Source organism: Chiloscyllium plagiosum, unplaced genomic scaffold (genome assembly GCF_004010195.1).
Source record: "Chiloscyllium plagiosum isolate BGI_BamShark_2017 unplaced genomic scaffold, ASM401019v2 scaf_2890, whole genome shotgun sequence".
Lineage (NCBI taxonomy): Eukaryota > Metazoa > Chordata > Chondrichthyes > Orectolobiformes > Hemiscylliidae > Chiloscyllium > Chiloscyllium plagiosum.
In genome coordinates, this window is record NW_025215303.1 from 66,621 (window position 1) to 84,202 (window position 17,582).

Consider the following 17,582-nt stretch of genomic DNA (forward strand, 5'->3'; position numbering starts at 1 on the left):
TTACGTTAGGTGCGTTAGTCAGAGATAAATGTAGAGTAATGGGGGATGGGTTTGGGTGGGATACTCTTCGGAGGGTCAGTGTGGACCTCCTCCCTTCTACCTGTGCTAGACCTTCCACGCCAGATGGATTTACTGACCCTCTTCACGATGCTGTCCACCTTGACGCCGTGGAGACTCCCAAAACGTGAAACGCCTCAACTCCCAAGAAGCCCTGCCTGGAATGTCAAATGTTGCAAGTATTTCCTTTTGACTTAGCCGGGGTATGAGGTTAGATGCAGGGTCTTGGTGCATATTTTGTCAAGTGCTGACAGAGGCTCATGATGGCTGCCCATCCCAGAAGCAGATTTGCTGTGGAGGTCTGTTCAGGGAGTGGGCAGAGGGTGTGTTTGTTATCAGTGGACACACCAGTGACCACAACTCTCCAGAGCCTGCTGGACCTCTGCCAGGAAAGGTTAAGTCAAGCCCAGCAAGAAATTGGGATTTACTCCTTCTGACTGCCCTGGTGTGCCCACGCCACATTGTGTGAGGTATAAATTGTTGGAAGATTTCAAGCCAGGCGGAAACCGAAACAAGTCGAGAGCGTGGTGCTGGAAAAGCACAGCAGGTCAGGCAGCATCTGAGGAGCAGGAGAGTCGACGTTTTGGGCCAGAGCCCTTCATCAGGAAACAGAAACAAGTCTTTTCTTATAATAGGCCATTAGGCCCACTTGGCCTCAGCACACTACCCTGAGTAAGGCCTCTCAGTCCTTCCACCATTCAATTTGCTCCGAGCAAATCTGATTCTAATCGACATGCCTTCATATCCATGAGACTCTTTCATCCCCTTGCTAGCAAGAATCCACTAACCCCGCCTTAATAATGTTTGAAGATTAATGTTTGGGGTGGCACGATGGCTCAGTGGTTAGCACTGCTGCCTCACAGCGCCAGAGACCTGGGTTCAATTCCCGCCTCAGGCAACTGTCTGCGTGGAGTTTACACATTCTCCCTGTGTCTGTGTGGGTTTCCTCCGGGTGCTCCGGTTTCCTCCCACAGTCCAAAGATGTGCCGGTTGGGTGAATTGGCCATGCTAAATTGCCCGTAGTGTTAGGTGCATTAGGCAGAGTGGGTTGCTCTTCGGAGGGTCGGTGTGGACTTGTTGGGCCAAAGGGCCTGTTTCTACACTGGAGGGAATCTAATCCAATCTACTTATACTTACACTGCAACTTGAGCAAGGGAATTCTAAATTCACTCAACTGTGTGTGATTATACACCTCTGGAGCAAGCTGGAATCTGAACCCAGGCCCCCCCCGGTTCAGAGGTGAGAACACTGCCACTACACCACAGAGCCTTCCTTAATTCTGAGAAACAAACTGCTTTTGCATATCCAAACCTATTTGTATCTGCTTGAAGGCAATTAAAACCTACCACCTCTCTCTTATCCTTAACAACAACATTAACAAACTTTACCACTGTGATTGAAAAGATATTAACATGCGTTTTCCATGTTAACGTAGCTGTTCCACAAAGTTTGCCCACTCTAGCAGGCTGCAGTCCTGGAGATTACATCATCACTTTCACCTCCAATTAAACTGACCCTCGATCCAATGTATTTTTAACTTAAAAGGAAAGATTTTTAAAGGAAATGTTTAAAAAAGTGTTTTCGCAGTGTCCCAATGATATTTACCCCAGAGTTGTCTTCAGCAGTGTTCAGGAAATTGATCTGGGATGTTTGGAAAGTTTGGGACAATTCTGGAGAGTTTTGTGACTCAGACAGGAAGAAATAAGCCTTTTTTTTTCTGTGAAATAAAAAATCATTCAGATATGTGTTTTGTCAGTATAATCTGGTTGGAGGAAGTGCTGTTTGATTCAGGATGTCGAGCAATACTTGCACTGAATGCTACAGATGACAGTACAGCATAACATTGTTCATTTCTTGTTGTCTGGTTAATCTCTGTGTAAAAGTACCTTGGTCTAACTGAGGCATGTTGTTAGTGTACCAATTGGTAGGTTGTGTTTGTTAAACTCACTGCTTAGCTGACTGTGCCTACTGTGTGCTCACTGACTAACTACCTCATCTTTCTCTTGCCTGCAGGGAAAACAAGAAAAGGTATGAATCTTGATTTGCCTCTTGGATTTCTTTGCATTTGCCACTGCTGGGTTTATGAGCTGCCACACCCTTACTCTTGCACAACTTACTTTTTAAAGTTTAATCCTTCATGGGATGTGAGCTTCGCTGGTGAGACTAGTCTCATCCCTAATTGTCCACTGACCTGAATGTGTCAGTCGGCCATTTCAGAGGCTAGTTAAGAGTCAACCTCATTGCGATGGGTCTGGAGTCACTTGTAGGCTAGAACAGGTAAGAATAACAGATTTCCTTCCTTGAGGGACATTGGTGAGCCAGATAGAGTTTTGGAACAATTAATGGTGGTTGTCATGGTAGCACTCATAGAGTCAGAGAGATGTACAGCATGGAAACAGACCCTTCGGTCCAACCCGTCCATGCCGACCAGATATCCCAACCTAATCTAGTCCCACCTTCCAGCACCTGGCCCATATCCCTCCAAACCCTTCCTATTCATATACCCATCCAAATGCCTCTTAAATGTTGCAATTGTACCAGCCTCCACCACTTCCTCTGGCAGCTCATTCCATACACGCACCACCCTCTGCGTGAAAAAGTTGCCCCTTAGGTCTCTTTTATATCTTTCCCCCCTCACCCTAAACCTATGCCCTCTAGTTCTGGACTCCCTGACCCCAGGGAAAAGCCTTTGCCTATTTATCCTATCCATGCCCCTCATAATTTTGTAAACCTCTATAAGGTCACCCCTCAGCCTCCGACGCTCCAGGGAAAACAGCCCCAGCCTGTTCAGCCTTTCCCTGTAGCTCAAATCCTCCAACCCTGGCAACATCCATGTAAATCTTTTCTGAACCCTTTCAAGTTTCACAACATCTTTCCAATAGGAAGGAGACCAGAATTGCACACAATATTCCAACAGTGGCCTAACTAATGTCCTGTACAGCTGCAACATGACCTCCCAACTCCTCTACTCAATACTCTGTGACACTTCACTGGTCACAGGCCTCCAGTCTGAAAAACAACCCTCCAACACCACCCTCTCACTGAGAGTAGTTTTCAGTTCCACGTTTATTATTCAGCTGAGTTTAAGTTGTGCCCAGCTACCATGGTGGATTTGAATCCATATTCCCAGATCTGGATCAAACTTAAAGGATTCACTCTCTGTTTTGGGCAAAACGAAAATCTTTTGTAGTTGTGTGCAATCCGTTAGCCATCCCTTGACCTAACGATGCCGTTTGTGGCATCAGAATTTCTCTTCTTAAGACAGACCTGCTCCTCCTGTTGTCTGTCTCTGATCCCTGAAGGACATTCTTGAACTGGAAACAGGAATGCCTCACTAGCAACAGTTTGTGATACGCTGGTGGTGCTGGCACAGTTTCATACACCATGGGAGAGGGAACATTTACTTTTTCTCCCCCTCCAGCTCTTGCTAAAACATTATTTCCAACCGCATTATTTACAAAGAGACATAAGACATTGGTGGCATAGTGGACTGAAGAAGGTTATCTCAGAGTACAACAGGACTTTAATCGGATGGGCCAGTGGGCAGAGGAGTGGCTGATGAAGTTTAACTTAGATTATTGTGAGGTTGTGCGTTTTGATAAGACAAACCAGACGGAACTTATACGGTTAATGATGGGGCTTTGGTGAGGGTTGCTGAACAAAGAGACCGAGGGGTTCAGGTGCCTAGTTCCTTAAAGGTGGAGTCGCAGGTAGAGAGGTGTGGGCGGCACGGTGGCACAGCGGTTAGCACTGCTGCCTCACAGCGCCAGAGACCCGGGTTCAATTCCCGCCTCAGGCGACTGACTGTGTGGAGTTTGCACATTCTCCCCGTGTCTGCGTGGGTTTCCTCCGGGTGCTCCAGTTTCCTCCCAAAGATGTGCAGGTCAGGTGAATTGGCCATGCTAAATTGCCCGTAGTGTTAGGTAAGGGGTAAATGTAGATGTATGGGTGGGTTACGCTTCAGCGGGTCGGTGTGGACTTGTTGGGCCGAAGGGCCTGTTTCCACACTGTAATGTAATCTAATCTAATCTAATCTAATCTAACCTAAAGCATTTGCTTACTGGCCTTTATTGGTCAGAGCATTGAGTATAGGAGTTGGGGCTGTACAGGACATTGGTGAGGCTACTTTTAGAATACTTGCTATTCTGGTCTCCCTGCTATAGGAAAGATGTTCTGAAACTTGAAATAATTCAGAAAAGATTTACGAGGATGTTGCTGGGACTGCAGGGTATGAGCTATAGGGAAAGGCTGAACAGGTTGGGACTTCTTTCCCTAGCACATCTGAGGTTGAGGGGTGACCTTGCAGAGGTTTATAAAATTATGAGGGGCATGGGAAGGGTGAACATAGCAAGGTATTTTCTCCGGGGTGGGTGAGACTAAAGCTAGAGGTTTAAGGTGAGGGGAAAGATTAATAAGGAACATGAAACACAACCTTTTCACGGGAGGGTGATGTGTGTATGGAATGAGCTGCCAGAGGAAGTGGTGGAGGCTCAATTACAACGTTTAAAAGGCACCTGGATGGGTATATGAATAGGAAGGGTTAAGAGGGATATGGGCCAAGTGCTGGCAAATGGGATCAGTCCAGTTTAGGATATCTGACCAGCACAGATGAGATGGACTGAAGGGTCTGTTTCAATGCTGCACAACTCAATGACTCTGTTATGCCTGATGATTGGTTCATTGTACTTCAACCAGAGTGGTCACTTGATAGTACAGCACTTGACTAATGATGGAAAGAGATGTATGTTACTAAGGCTCTTTATCTTGAACTCATCAGGATACACAAGAATGCGAAATTTGAGATGATCTAAATTGTTTGGGTGACATGTTGACTCTGGCTGAGACATTGCTGTGAGTATGTTCAAGCCTTGCTCCTTCTCTGAATTACCCAGGAAATGGGGAGCCTGAAGTTCCCCACTCATTTGCTCTTGGCAACTCCTCGCCCAATCAGACTTAACTTGCCAACCAATCAGAAGTCTCTTTTTCCAATGGTTTAAATTTTTGAGTTAATTTGAAATTTGATATTCGTGTGATTGTCCTTATGAACGCAATGTGAAAAACTTTAATGACGTGAACCTTTTTTTCAGTAAGATCCAAGTCACAAAATTATTTTTGGCAACAGCAAACTGCAGGAAGATGGAAATGCACTTAGAATATTGAATGAGTCTGCTTCTCTGCCCCTGCATCAGTCCCCGAAACCTATACGTTAGAAAATTCAATTAACTTCCTGATTTTGGCCAATTTTGAAATTGTTTGGAAAAACAAAATGGAATGAAATATGAGTCTCGCTAAAGAAAGATATATTTTGTCAAAGATTTTCACCTTGCACTCATCAGGACAATTTACAAGAATACCACTTTGCAGAGAAATCATGCAGTATGACAGGAGAGTGCTGATTTGGGACTCTGGTAAAGAGATTACTGTGGAGAATGCACCAATCAATGATGACCGATAGTTCATTGACATGCTATATTTAAATTTTAAATCCAAGAGGTTGACTCTGATTGCTCAAGGCATTGCTCTGAGGAATGAACTAGTAAATGCCAGTCACCTATTTTGTTGAGATGAAACAGGCAGAATGTGTATAGATGTTCTTGTTCTTTGGAAGCAGAGGGGCCCTGTATACTAATATATGTAGCTTCCAACACATGCAAGTGCGTCACACAGTCGTAAACTTTGACGTCAGTATAGTTTTCCACACCCTCAGGGTTATGCAGTGAATGTTGTCTACTTCCAGGATCACATCTGATGTTATATGCTGTATTGTAAGTTTTGCAAGCATGGGATGGTTTGGTACAATTTGGATGTTTGTTGCGAATAGCTGAAGGGGTTTGCTGTTTGATACAATCCACGAGCCTTTGAGTCCTAAGGCCTACATATGTAGCATCACACCAGAAACTGGTATTCCGCATTTATTTGATAGGCAAAAGTCATCTTGATTTGAGGGCAGCGTCCTATTAACGGCAAGTGCCACACATGGTGCTACTACACAATAGCAGCTTAACTTAACTTAAATTCATATGACTCTATTGATCAAACTTTTAAAATATCTTACCCTTTGCACACAGATATAACATATACCTAAATAGAGGACTACCATTCACTGTTTAATTTCTCAGGGCAAAGCTCTGACTAATCACAGTTAACCTGCCTGATTTGAAATGTAAACAAAGCCTGGTGGTTAACTGTCAGTCATCGTTAACTGGTGCATTCCTTATGGCAATGCCTCTACCATTCAACGCTCTCCTCTCATACAGTATAAATGTCAGTCTTTCCTTTATCTTGCTATTCTTGCAAATTGTCCCAATGAATGCGAGATGAAAAGCTTTGTCAAAATATATCTTTTTCAGCAATGTTCAAATTCTGTCCTATCAAGTGGCTGTCTGGAATAAAATCCAAAATAACGTTCACTTTAAATGTGAATATGAATGAGATAAATGGAAATGAGCACCTTCAGTTACATCTTAGTCTGAAAGAAAATTCAGACGCAGGCCATGTCAGTAAGTTGCTTTTGGATGTGAACATGCATTCACAGTTTGTGGGTTTGTATGGGAAAATGCTGGCTGAGTAAATGTTCCTTTTGTTTTACCTACAATGTACAGTTAGCAGCAGGAAGTTACAGGAAACGTGTTATTCAGATATTATCGGAAACACAGTTTTTAAAATGGTTTCCACCAGTGACATGGAGAAAGTTTGTTATTTTAATTGTATTTTCTTCTGCAAATCTCTCTAGGACCAGCCTCCCATTCCAAGGGGACTCGTAGAAAAGGTAAGTCTCTTGAACCTTAGAGAGTGAAATAAACTTTTGACTTCTCCACTTGATTGAATAAGTCAGTGGGTTGTGTGCCACGTGGTGCCCTATATTGGTTATGTTCTAGAACAAGATGCTGCATTATGGATGGGATCTGTTATGGAATGTGCACTACAGATGGAGTTTTGTAATGGGATGCTGTATTAGGGACAGGGTCCTTGAATGCATTAATGGGTTTGTTTTGTTACAATCAGGTTCCATAATGAGGTGCTGTAAAAGGATGCTGGATTACAAGCTAGTTCTATGATGAGATGCTGTATTGTGGGTTGGTTTTGTAATGGGTTGTTCTGTCATAGAGTCATAGAGATGTACAGCATGGAAACAGACCCTTCGGGCCAACCCGTCCATGCCGACCAGATATCCCAACCCAATCTAGTCCCACCTGCCAGTGCCCGGCCCATATCCCTCCAAACCCTTCCTATTCATATACCCATCCTAATGCCTCTTAAATGTTACAATTGTACCAGCCTCCACCACTTCCTCTGGCAGCTCATTCCATACACGCACCACCCTCTGTGTGAAAACGCTGCCCTGTAGGTCTCTTTTATATTAGATTAGATTAGATTTCTTAGTGTGGAAACAGGCCCTTCGGCCCAAAAAGTCCACACCGCCCCGCCGAAGCGCAACCCACCCATACCCCTACATTTACCCCTTACCTAACACTACGGGCAATTTAGCATGGCCAATTCACCTAACCTGCACATCTTTAGACTGTGGGAGGAAACCGGAGCACCCGGAGGAAACCCACACAGACACGGGGAGAATGTGCAAACTCCACACAGTCAGTCGCCAGAGGCGGGAATTGAACCCGGGTCTCTAGCGCTGTGCCACCGTGCCACCCAATCTTTCCCCTCTCACCTTAAACCTTTGCCCTCTAGTTCTGGACTCCCCAACTTCAGGGAAAAGACTTTGTCTATTTATCCTATCCATGCCCCTCATGATTTTGTAAACCTCTATAAGGTCACCCCTCAGCCTCTGACGCTCCAGGGAAAACAGCCCCAGCCTGTTCAGCCTCTCCCTATAGCTCAAATCCTCCAACCCTGACAACACCCTTGTAAATCTTTTCTGAACCCTTTCAAGTTTCACAACATCTTTCTGATAGGAAGGAGACCAGAATTGCACACAATATTCCAACAGTGCCCTAACCACTGTCCTGTACAACCGCAACATGACCTCCCAATTCCTGTACTCAATACTCTGACTAATAAAGGAAAGCATACCAAACTCCTTCTTCACTATCCTATCTACCTGCAACTCCACTTCCAAGGAGCTATGAACCTGCACTCCAAGGTCTCTTTGTTCAGTAACACTCCCTAGGACCTTACCATTAAGTGTATAAGTCCTGCTAAGACCTGTGCTTTATTTTCACATCCTGCAGGTAAACCAGTCTTAGTTAACTTAGTGGAGCATTGGGTCTGTTGAGCACTATAATTTGAGAGTAGGGCGAAAAGACTTTATGCCACTCAACCACCTTAAGAAACTACCATTAAGTAGGGAATTCAGTAATGCCAATGTGAAAACTGGCTTTGGTTTTGATGTTCACTCTGTATTTAATACCTGCATGAGTCTTGCAAAGTGGTCCAGGATCTCCTCCAGTTGAAATCCAACGTTTACACTGTCGGGGAGTTTACTGGTGGAAATGGATGCCACCCTAGCCCGGGCTGCAGGGATGCCTTTTTCCAGTATCACAACATGTGTGTCCTGAAGGTGCATCAAGTGTGTGTTATGCCAGAAAAAGCTTGGAAAAAAGCTGTTTTGTTTTTGTGGCGTACTGCAATTGGCCAGACCTTTGGTCTCTTTCCCCTGAGTCTGCCATGGCTATCGCCCTTATTGGCATGCTGACTTGGTTGGAGTGTTTTCTGGGCTCCAGGCAGCCCCAGTGTATTTACACTGGATGTCAGCTGGGAAATATTGACAGGAATATTGGAATTCTGTGCAGCCTGGCTATTTGCAGCTTTCATCTGTTTACAGCAGTTCTTAATAGTGCTCATCTCCAGGGACAGTGGCATGCCAAACAGGAGAGTCAGGAACAGAGGTCTTTCATTGGCCGACAGATGCCCCAGACACATCCTTACTCTTTTCCCAGCTTGCAATAGGCCCCGTAGACTTCATGGATAAGACACTGGTCTTGAGCCAGATATTATGGGTTTGGGTCCCCTCTGGAAGGTAGCAATTTTTGTTTTGATTTGGGTGGAGATGGGCAGGAAAGTGGAGCTGAGACCATAGCCATGTTCTTAGTGAGACCATAGCCATGTTCTTAGTGAGCAGACTTGAAGGGCTAGGTTACATTTCTTGCTCCTGAGTCCTATGTTCTTGTCTCTGCTGTGGTCAGGATATCTTTGTTGGGCTGTTTGACCTGAAGAGGTGGTATTGTCATTCTGACACTGTTGTGTATGCTCATTGAAGACCTCCCACTGGCTGGTCATATATACCATGGGGGTAACCATGGAAACAGGACAGATGGGCCTGTTACAGTGGTTTGTGTGTTTCTGTGCCAGGGTACCCTCTCACATTGCACAGCATTGGTCAGATCACCACCATGAACCCAGCAGCCAATTCCCTTTGCAGATCTTCGCAATTTTTTTCTTCATTCCTCAGTGGGATGTGACCATTACTGGCTGGGACAGCATTGATTGCACATCCCTAATTGCCTTTGAATTGAGTGGTTTGCTGGGGCCATTTCAAAGGGCAGTTGAGAGTAAACCAAATTGCTGTAGGACTGGAGTCACATGTAGACCAGAATCATAGAATCTGTACAGGGTGGAAATAGGTCCTTTGGGCCAGCAAGTCCATACCAACCCTTTGAAGAGTAACCCACCCAGACCCATTCCCCTATTACTCTACATTTATCCCTGACTAAGGCATCTAAGCTGCACACCGCTGAAGACTAAGGGCAATTTAGCAGGGCCAATTCACCAGTGCTGTGGATTGTGGGAGGAACCCGGAGCACCTGAGGAAATCCACACAAACATGGGTACAATGTGCACATTCCACGCAGAGAGTCGCCCAAGGCTGGAATCGAACCTGGGTCCTTGGTCCTGTGAGGCAGCAGTGCTAACCACTGAGCCATTTTGCCACCCTAGACATGACTGGGTAGGAAGGGCAGATTTCCTTCTGTAAAGAGCATTTGTTTTCGCAATTGATGATAGTTATCACAGTCAGCATCACAAAGACTGGCTTTCAATTCCAGACCTTTGTATTGAATTTAACTTTCTCTAGCTGCCATGGTTGGATTTGATCCCATGTCCCCAGGGCAGGCTTACTCATCCAGTGACATTGCTGCTAGCCCGCTCTGTGGACTGGCTTTTAACAGCCTCTTGTTATGGACAGTGTGATTGGACACTGCTGCTTGATTGGCGAGCTCTGATTGGTCCTTGTGTATTTGGCGCCCCCACCTGTTAAGAAAAAAGGACAACCGAAGATGTCGATCATTGGCCAGGATTTTACAGAGGGCCAGGAGGTTCCCCTGCCAGGCTCCGAGGTGAAGTCCTAGGTTTGCAGAGTAGATGGCAGGACTTGGAATCGGGTTTTATCAGGGCGGCCAATTAAGAGACCGCCTACAGGTCCACCATGACAGAGTTGCTGATATAATCAGAGTGTCAGCACCCTCAGCTGAACCACAGCTAGTGGTGCCTTTGGAGACAAGGCCAGTTTCCCGTCAGATGTGATAGGCTCCGGTAGGTTCCAGGCAGCCCTTGGTGGCAGATGAGCACTCCCACCACTGGCATTCGAATACCTGGGAGTGGCCATTGCCACCTGGAGTCCATCCCATGTGCTAATGTGAAAGGAGCCATTGGAGGACAGTCCAAATTCTGGCCTCGACCAACAGCTGAGCGGAAGTGCTGCCATCGGGGATGGAGATCCAGGCCTGTTCCAGCTCAGCAATGCAGGGGCAGGAAACCTGTTACCATGTCCACACTTGAGATGGACTGATCTGTCGGAGTGTGTTATTGAGGGGTGACCACTGTCTCAGAGTCTCTGCCTATGCGGGACTGGAGGGTCATTTGGCCTGTCAGTTTGCTCAACTGACAGCTCACAATCGCTTTGTCATAGGCCACTCAAGGCCACATGACTGGTCAGCTGGCGAGAACACCTTTGCAGGGCATGGAGTTGTCTACAAAGTTGTGGTGATCACGTCCAGTCTCAATTTGTTGATGGAGACTGGAACCGTGCGGTTGACCTGTCATCTGGAGGAGATGGGTTTCCCATCATGGAATATTCCAATTGCAGGGCATGTCCACGGTTCCTATCAGGATAGAATGACCGAGCACTTGGTCAAATATGGGCAGAGAGAGCATGAGTGAAATGGTGAAGTGTACATTATGCCCAATGGATTTCAAAAAAATGTTTTCAGGAGATAATTGATAAAATGTCAATGATGTCATTTATTCGGTCTTCCTGAAGGCACATGGTAAGGTTCCACATGAAAGTTTTAACAAAATACAAGTGAGTTGAAAGCAGATTATTGACTTGGATGTGGGATTGTTGGGATGACAGAGGACAGGATCGTGGGTTGTGATTTGACAGTGTGTCCTGCCACACACCATCTCCACAATTGCTGATTTGTTCGAATTTCTGCTCACTGAAGGAATTCTAACCTCCTCAAACCTACCTTTTTGTCTTTGTTTTTGTCTCTGTCATTTGTAATTTGGAATGGCCCGAATTAAATAACTGTGTCCTCACTTTCTTCAGGACCTCGACAGCACCGTGCCAGTGATGAGCAGAGGCTTGGTGCTCAGGATGAGACCAGCCCTGGAGCCGATCGTTCCCCCTATAACAATGGATATAAGGACAGGACCTTCGACACCCTGAGTTTGGACAGCTCTGACAGTGTGGACACTAATGTCTCAGCATGCTCTCCAGACAATATTTCAAGGTAAAACTTTTCTCCACTGTCCTATGTTCCATCTGCCTCTGAAACAATAAGCCTGGTTAGCAACCTTAGACAGAGAAGAGGAGAATGCTGGGACATTTTAAGAAAACCTACCTACTTTTTGCACCACATCCAGAATTGCTCCCACCTCAGCTCACTTGGAATTCTCACTCTCGTGTTTTTGGAGTTTGGGATTGACTATTCCAAGCCATTCTCTGGTTTGGCCTCCTCACTCCTCTCCCTCATAAACACAAACAGAACTTGCTGGAGAACCTCAGCAGGTCTAGCAGCGTCTGTGGAGAGAAAGCAGCATTGACATTACAAGTCCAATGGTCCTTCTTCAGAACTGGGAGCTGGAAAGCTGATGGAGAGTTAATATCCGCGTTGGTGACCATGATAAGTGTTGTAAAAGCCATGTGGTTCACTGATGTTAGGGATGAAAACAGCTATCCTGGGGGGGGGGGGGGGTGCACAAAACACAGAAAGCTATTCTTATGAGTAGCTGGCACACAGGTGCAGCAGGTAACCAGGGAAGCTAATGGAATGTTAACCCTTATTTCAAGAGTAGGGAATGTTTACTTCAGGTATAAGATCCTTTATCCGAAATGCTCGGGACCAGCTGTTTTTCAGAATTTGGAATTTTTCGGTTTTCAGAATGTGACAGTTTAATGGTGAAATTTTTAAAAATCTTGTTGGAGAAACAGACTTCTAACTAAGAACGTGCTTGACCACACCTCACTCCCCACACCTCCCTCCCCACACCTCACTCCCCACACCTCACTCCCCACACGTGACACGCATCGAGTGGGTGTCGACTTGGGTTAACTGTTCACTCGCCAAACAATCTTGTTAATTAGAAAAAAACTTCACAAAACAAACCTCTGTATTCAGAGTGTTTTTGGTTTTTGGATGTTCAGATAAAGGACCTCAATGATGAGGATGCTGGTGGAACCATGTCTGGCCTCTTAGTTCCCACCTGATCTAAGGAAAGAAATCATGTCATTGGAGGCAGTTCAAAGAAGGTTCACTGGGGATGAAGCTGGTATGGAGGGAATGTCTTATGAGGAGGTGTTTAGTAGGTTGGGCCTGTACTCATTGGAATCTAGAAAAATAGAAGCGTCCTTGTTGAAGTGCGTAAGATTCTTGGGACATTCAACAGGTTAAATGAGGAAAAGTTGTTTCCCATTGTGAGGTGTCTATGACCAAAGGGAATAATTTCAAAATAAGAGAACACACATTTATGACAGATGAGGAGGAATTTCTTGTGAGGGTAGTGAACATGTAGAATTCTTTCCTACAGGAGTATGTCAAGGTTGGATCTTGAAAGAGATTCAGATGGAGATCAGTAGGAGAAGTTTTTTAATCAGCCCGGGAATTAAGTGTTATAGGGAAAAGGCAGGAAAATGGAGCTGAGGCTTATCAGACCAGCATGATCTCATTGAATGGCAGCGCAGATCTGATGGGCTAAATGGCCTACTTCTGTTCCTGTGCCTTATGGTGTGATAAGTACTCTTATTCAGTAAGAATGGGAGAGATAAATCAAGGGATAACAGGCCACTGTATGTAATATCAGTGGGAGGGAAACAATTGGAAAAACAATCTGGGGGACTGAATTAATCTCTCTCTGAAGAGGCAAGGAATAATCTAGTGTTGTAAGTGTGATTATTTTCAGGGGAGATCATGTCTAACAAATTTGATTGCATTTTTCAAGACTTGATATTGGCTTTTGACAAGATCTCAAATGGGAGATTGGCTAAGGAGGTAGGAACATATGGGATCCGTATAGTTGGATTGGTCGGATGGGTAGAACAGGAGGTAAACAGAATTTAATCCTGAAAAGTGTAAGGTGATGAGTTTTCGGTGGACTAACAAGGCAAGGGAGTACATGATAAGTGGTCGGTGTCCAGGAAATACAGAGGATCTGAGGGACATTGGTATGGATGTCCATAGATCCTTGGAGGCAGCAGGACAGGTAGATAATGTGGTTAAGAAGGCAAATGGAATACTTGCCTTTATAAGTTAACATATTGACTAAAGAACCCTTGAGCTATACAAGGTTGGTTAGGTTGGAGTGCTGTGTCCAGTTCTTATTGCCACGATATTGGAAGGATGTGTTTGCATTAGAGAGGGTGCAGAGGAGATTTACTAGGATGTTGCCTGGGCTGGAGTGTTTCAGCTATGAATAGCGACTAGATAGACTAACGTATTCCTCACAACAGAGAAGGCTGAGGGGGTGGGGGCGACCTAATCAGGGTGTACAGGTTAATGGGGGCGCCATACGCTCGCTGCATTGGAAGAAACTTTTTCCTTTATAGAGAGCTCAGTAACCAGGATCATAGATCTGAGGGAAGGGGACGAGGCTTTATAAGGGATTTGAGTTACTAAAATTTTCGCCAGATGTTGGGAGATATCTAGAATTCACTGCGTGAAAGAATGTTGGAAGCCTTCACAACATTTATGAAGTACTTAGATGTTCACTTGAAACATCACAGCATTGGAGGATATAAGCCATGTGCTGGTAAATATGATTTGAGCAGATAGGTGCTTGATAAGTAACATGTAACATGGGCATCTTTCTGTGCAGCAAATCTCCTTGACTCAAAGAAAGGCAACAGATGAATGGGAATATCACATTGTATAAGTTCCCTGAGAAGCAACATACCATTCTGACTTGGAACTATATCGACATTCTTTCGCTATCATTGAGGCAAAGTCCTGGAACTCTCTTCTGACCAGCAGAGTAATTATAATGCAATTAACTGTCATGGTTCAAGAAGGCAGATCATCACCAAGGGCAGTTAGGGATGGGCACAAATGCTGACCTAGCTAGTGACCCCAACATTCTCTAAAAGTATGATAAAGAACTGAGGAGTCAGATCTTCAGCAAAGGAGGAGACGGGGTTGGAGGAAATCATGTTTCTATTTCCTATTTTACAGAAGGATTGCACCATACTACACCAGAGAATACAGAGAGGATAGACACTGCAGATTGATCCTGACCATCACCCAGGGAACATCTGCACAATTGTGGGAAGGCATTCAGTTCCTTCACACCATTGCTCAACAGTTGGGCATTCAAACCATCATCTGGAAATCGTTTGGATAAGGGGAGCTTTGACATATCATTAACCACTCTCTCATTCCTGCAGGTGTGAGACTGTTCAAATGAGAGGTCTATGAGGAGGTTACCCAATCTTGTGAGGATTTGGTACAGAGCAGGTGTACCTGCCATACTACTATTAACGCACGGCCAGCTAAATGGAAGAGAAACCATTCAAGTGTGAGGTTTGTGATCGAACTTTTGCAAGGTCATTGACACTCACAAATCACCGACGCATTCACACTGGGGAGAAGCCATTCAAATGTGAGGTTTGTAACAAGGGCTTCACACAGTTGTCAGGCCTGGTGAAACACAGGCCCATTCACACAGGAGACAAACCATTCAGATGTGAGGTTTGTGACAAATCTTTCTCACAGTCATCCAGCCTCCTTGTACACCAACGCATTCATACTGGAGAGAAACCATTCAGATGTGACGTGTGTGATAAAGCGTTTTCAACATTGGCAGAACTTCGAAAACACCAACGAATTCACACAGGGGAGAGACCATTCACGTGTGAGGTGTGTGACAAATCGTTCTCTCAGTCGTCTACCTTCCATACACACCAACGCATTCACACTGGTGAGAAACCGTTCAAGTGTGAGGTGTGTGATAAATCATTTTCGCGATCAGGGAACCTCTATGCACACCAACGCATTCACACAGGGGAGAAACCATTTACTTGTGAGGTTTGTGACAAATCATTCTCAAGGTCATGGAGCCTTCTCCTCCATAAAAGAATCCATATGGGGAAGTAACCATTTGATGTTTGTGAACATTTTGCTGTGACTTTGTAAAAACCCAGAATTCATACGATGAAACTTTTCAGGTGCAATGTTTATGACTAGACTTTCCCAGAGTTAGGGTATGTCTTTGTCCATCAATGTACTAACATGGAAGGAAGTCTGTTGCTCTTACTTCTGTAATAAAACTCTCACACAGTTGTTGGAATTCATCGAACATGAGCGAACCCAAACAAATTCCTACCAATCTGGGATCACATTGTTTAACTGTACCCAGTCTCACTGTGCAGGATGTTCAGTGGGACTGGGACACAGATCAAGAAGCAGCTTTCACTCCCATCAAACAACTAGTGATGACATCACCGGTGCTGAGGGATTATGATGTAACAATGGAGTGACCCTGCAGTGTGATGTCAGTGAAACAGGACTTGGAGTAACCCCCAGGCAGTGAGGACAACCCGTTGTATTTGTATTCAGAGCATTAACACAAACTGAACAACACTGTGTACAGATTTATAAATTTGTTTGTGAAGATTCCTTCCACCACCTGTTTTTGAGAGTGCAAGAAATGGTGGTGTCTGACCACAAGCCAATTCAAAGCATCTTTTTCATTTCAGGCTATTCTCATTCATTGTTTTATGTGAGTGAAAGCAGTTTTTTCTTCTGTACCCAATACCACTGTAAATCCTTACCTGGTATAGAGATTTGCATGATGACATAGTATCTGTTCTATAGGATTTGCACAGGATGTTACTTTGTTTGTAGAGATATCACTTGGAAATGAAGTACCAGGGAGCAGATAGACATTGTTGACAGACAGTTATAACTCCCCAAGACACTGTGACAAAGTTTCTTGACTCTGAATTAGATTATGTAGAGGAACCTTTACCCTGGAAAGATTAAACAGGTACAAACGTGGTCACCTTCTAGGCAGCTGTGTAACTAACCTCCTAATTACACACACCGAAGCCTCACAACTCCCCATTTCATCCTCTGACAAACCAATTGAATCCTTCATTGATGTATATGAGACAGTCTTAGAATGTAGCAAGTATGTCCCGAAAAAGTGAATTGTTGTCCAGTCCAGCAACTAATGATCTGTGATTTTTGAGAAGATTTGTAGCTCAGGTTGAGGTTCAGCTTATAAGTTTGCTCGCTGAGGTGGGTAGGTTTGGTTCTCAGATGTTTTGTCACCATGCTAGGTAACATCATCAGTGAGCCTCCGATAAAGCACTAGTGTTCTGTCCTGCTTTCTATTTGTTTAGGTGAGTGATATCATTTCCAATTCTTTCTCTCAGAGTTTGGTGAATGGTGTCCAAATCTTGAAGTTTAGTGATGGAGTTCCAGTTTGAATGCCAGACCTCCAGGAATTCCCATGCATGTCTCTGTTCATCCTGTCCTAAAATGGATGTGTTGTCACAGTTGAAGTGGTGTCCTTTGTTGGTGTGTAAGGATATTAGTGATAGTGGGTCATGTCTTTTGGTGGCTAGTTGGTGCTTGTATATCCTGGTGACTAGTTTCCTGCCTGTCTGTCCGATGGAGTGTTTGTTGCAGTCCCTGCAGGGTATTTTTCTTCTGCTGTTCTTAGGACATTATTTAAACAGGCCACAACACACTGCAGCACCCAGGAACTACAAGCAGAAGAAAAATATCTATATAGTATAATTAAAGAACAACGGGTACCTGATAAATACAGTCCACTGATTCTTAAACAACAAACCCAAACAAGAAGACACAACACACCCAGAGGCTCTAGCTACACTTCCATATATCAAAGACATCTTGGAGATGACTACCAGATTATTCTGACTCCTTGGCATCATAGTAGTCCACAAACCTACCAACACACTGAAACAGCTACTGATTAACCTAAAGGACGTTGTATCAACAACCGGCAAAATGAATGTCATACACAAAATACCCTGCAAGGACTGCAACAAATACTACATTAGACAGACAGGCAGGAAACTAGCCACCAGGATACATGAGCACCAACTC

The 17,582-nt window shown here is 44.6% G+C and overlaps 1 protein-coding gene and 1 long non-coding RNA gene across 2 annotated transcripts; both read left to right on the forward strand.

Annotated features, from left to right (window-relative positions):
- The first annotated feature begins 2,068 nt into the window (after positions 1–2,068).
- LOC122548266 lies at positions 2,069–11,993 on the forward strand. Its single transcript, XR_006311201.1, has 3 exons — positions 2,069–2,085; positions 6,791–6,826; positions 11,561–11,993. It is a non-coding gene; the product is annotated as an uncharacterized LOC122548266 (long non-coding RNA).
- A 2,309-nt stretch (positions 11,994–14,302) lies between these two features.
- Positions 14,303–16,744, forward strand: LOC122548265 (zinc finger protein 271-like). The gene has a single exon (XM_043686798.1). It carries the CDS (start codon positions 15,000–15,002, stop codon positions 15,597–15,599), a length of 600 nt encoding a protein of 199 aa, XP_043542733.1. The 5' UTR covers positions 14,303–14,999; the 3' UTR covers positions 15,600–16,744.
- Positions 16,745–17,582: the final 838 nt, after the last annotated feature.

Coding starts and splice junctions, on each gene's coding strand:
- LOC122548265 (XM_043686798.1), top strand. CDS start 15,000: ATGGAAGAGAAACCATTCAAGTGTGAGGTTTGTGATCGAACTTTTGCA.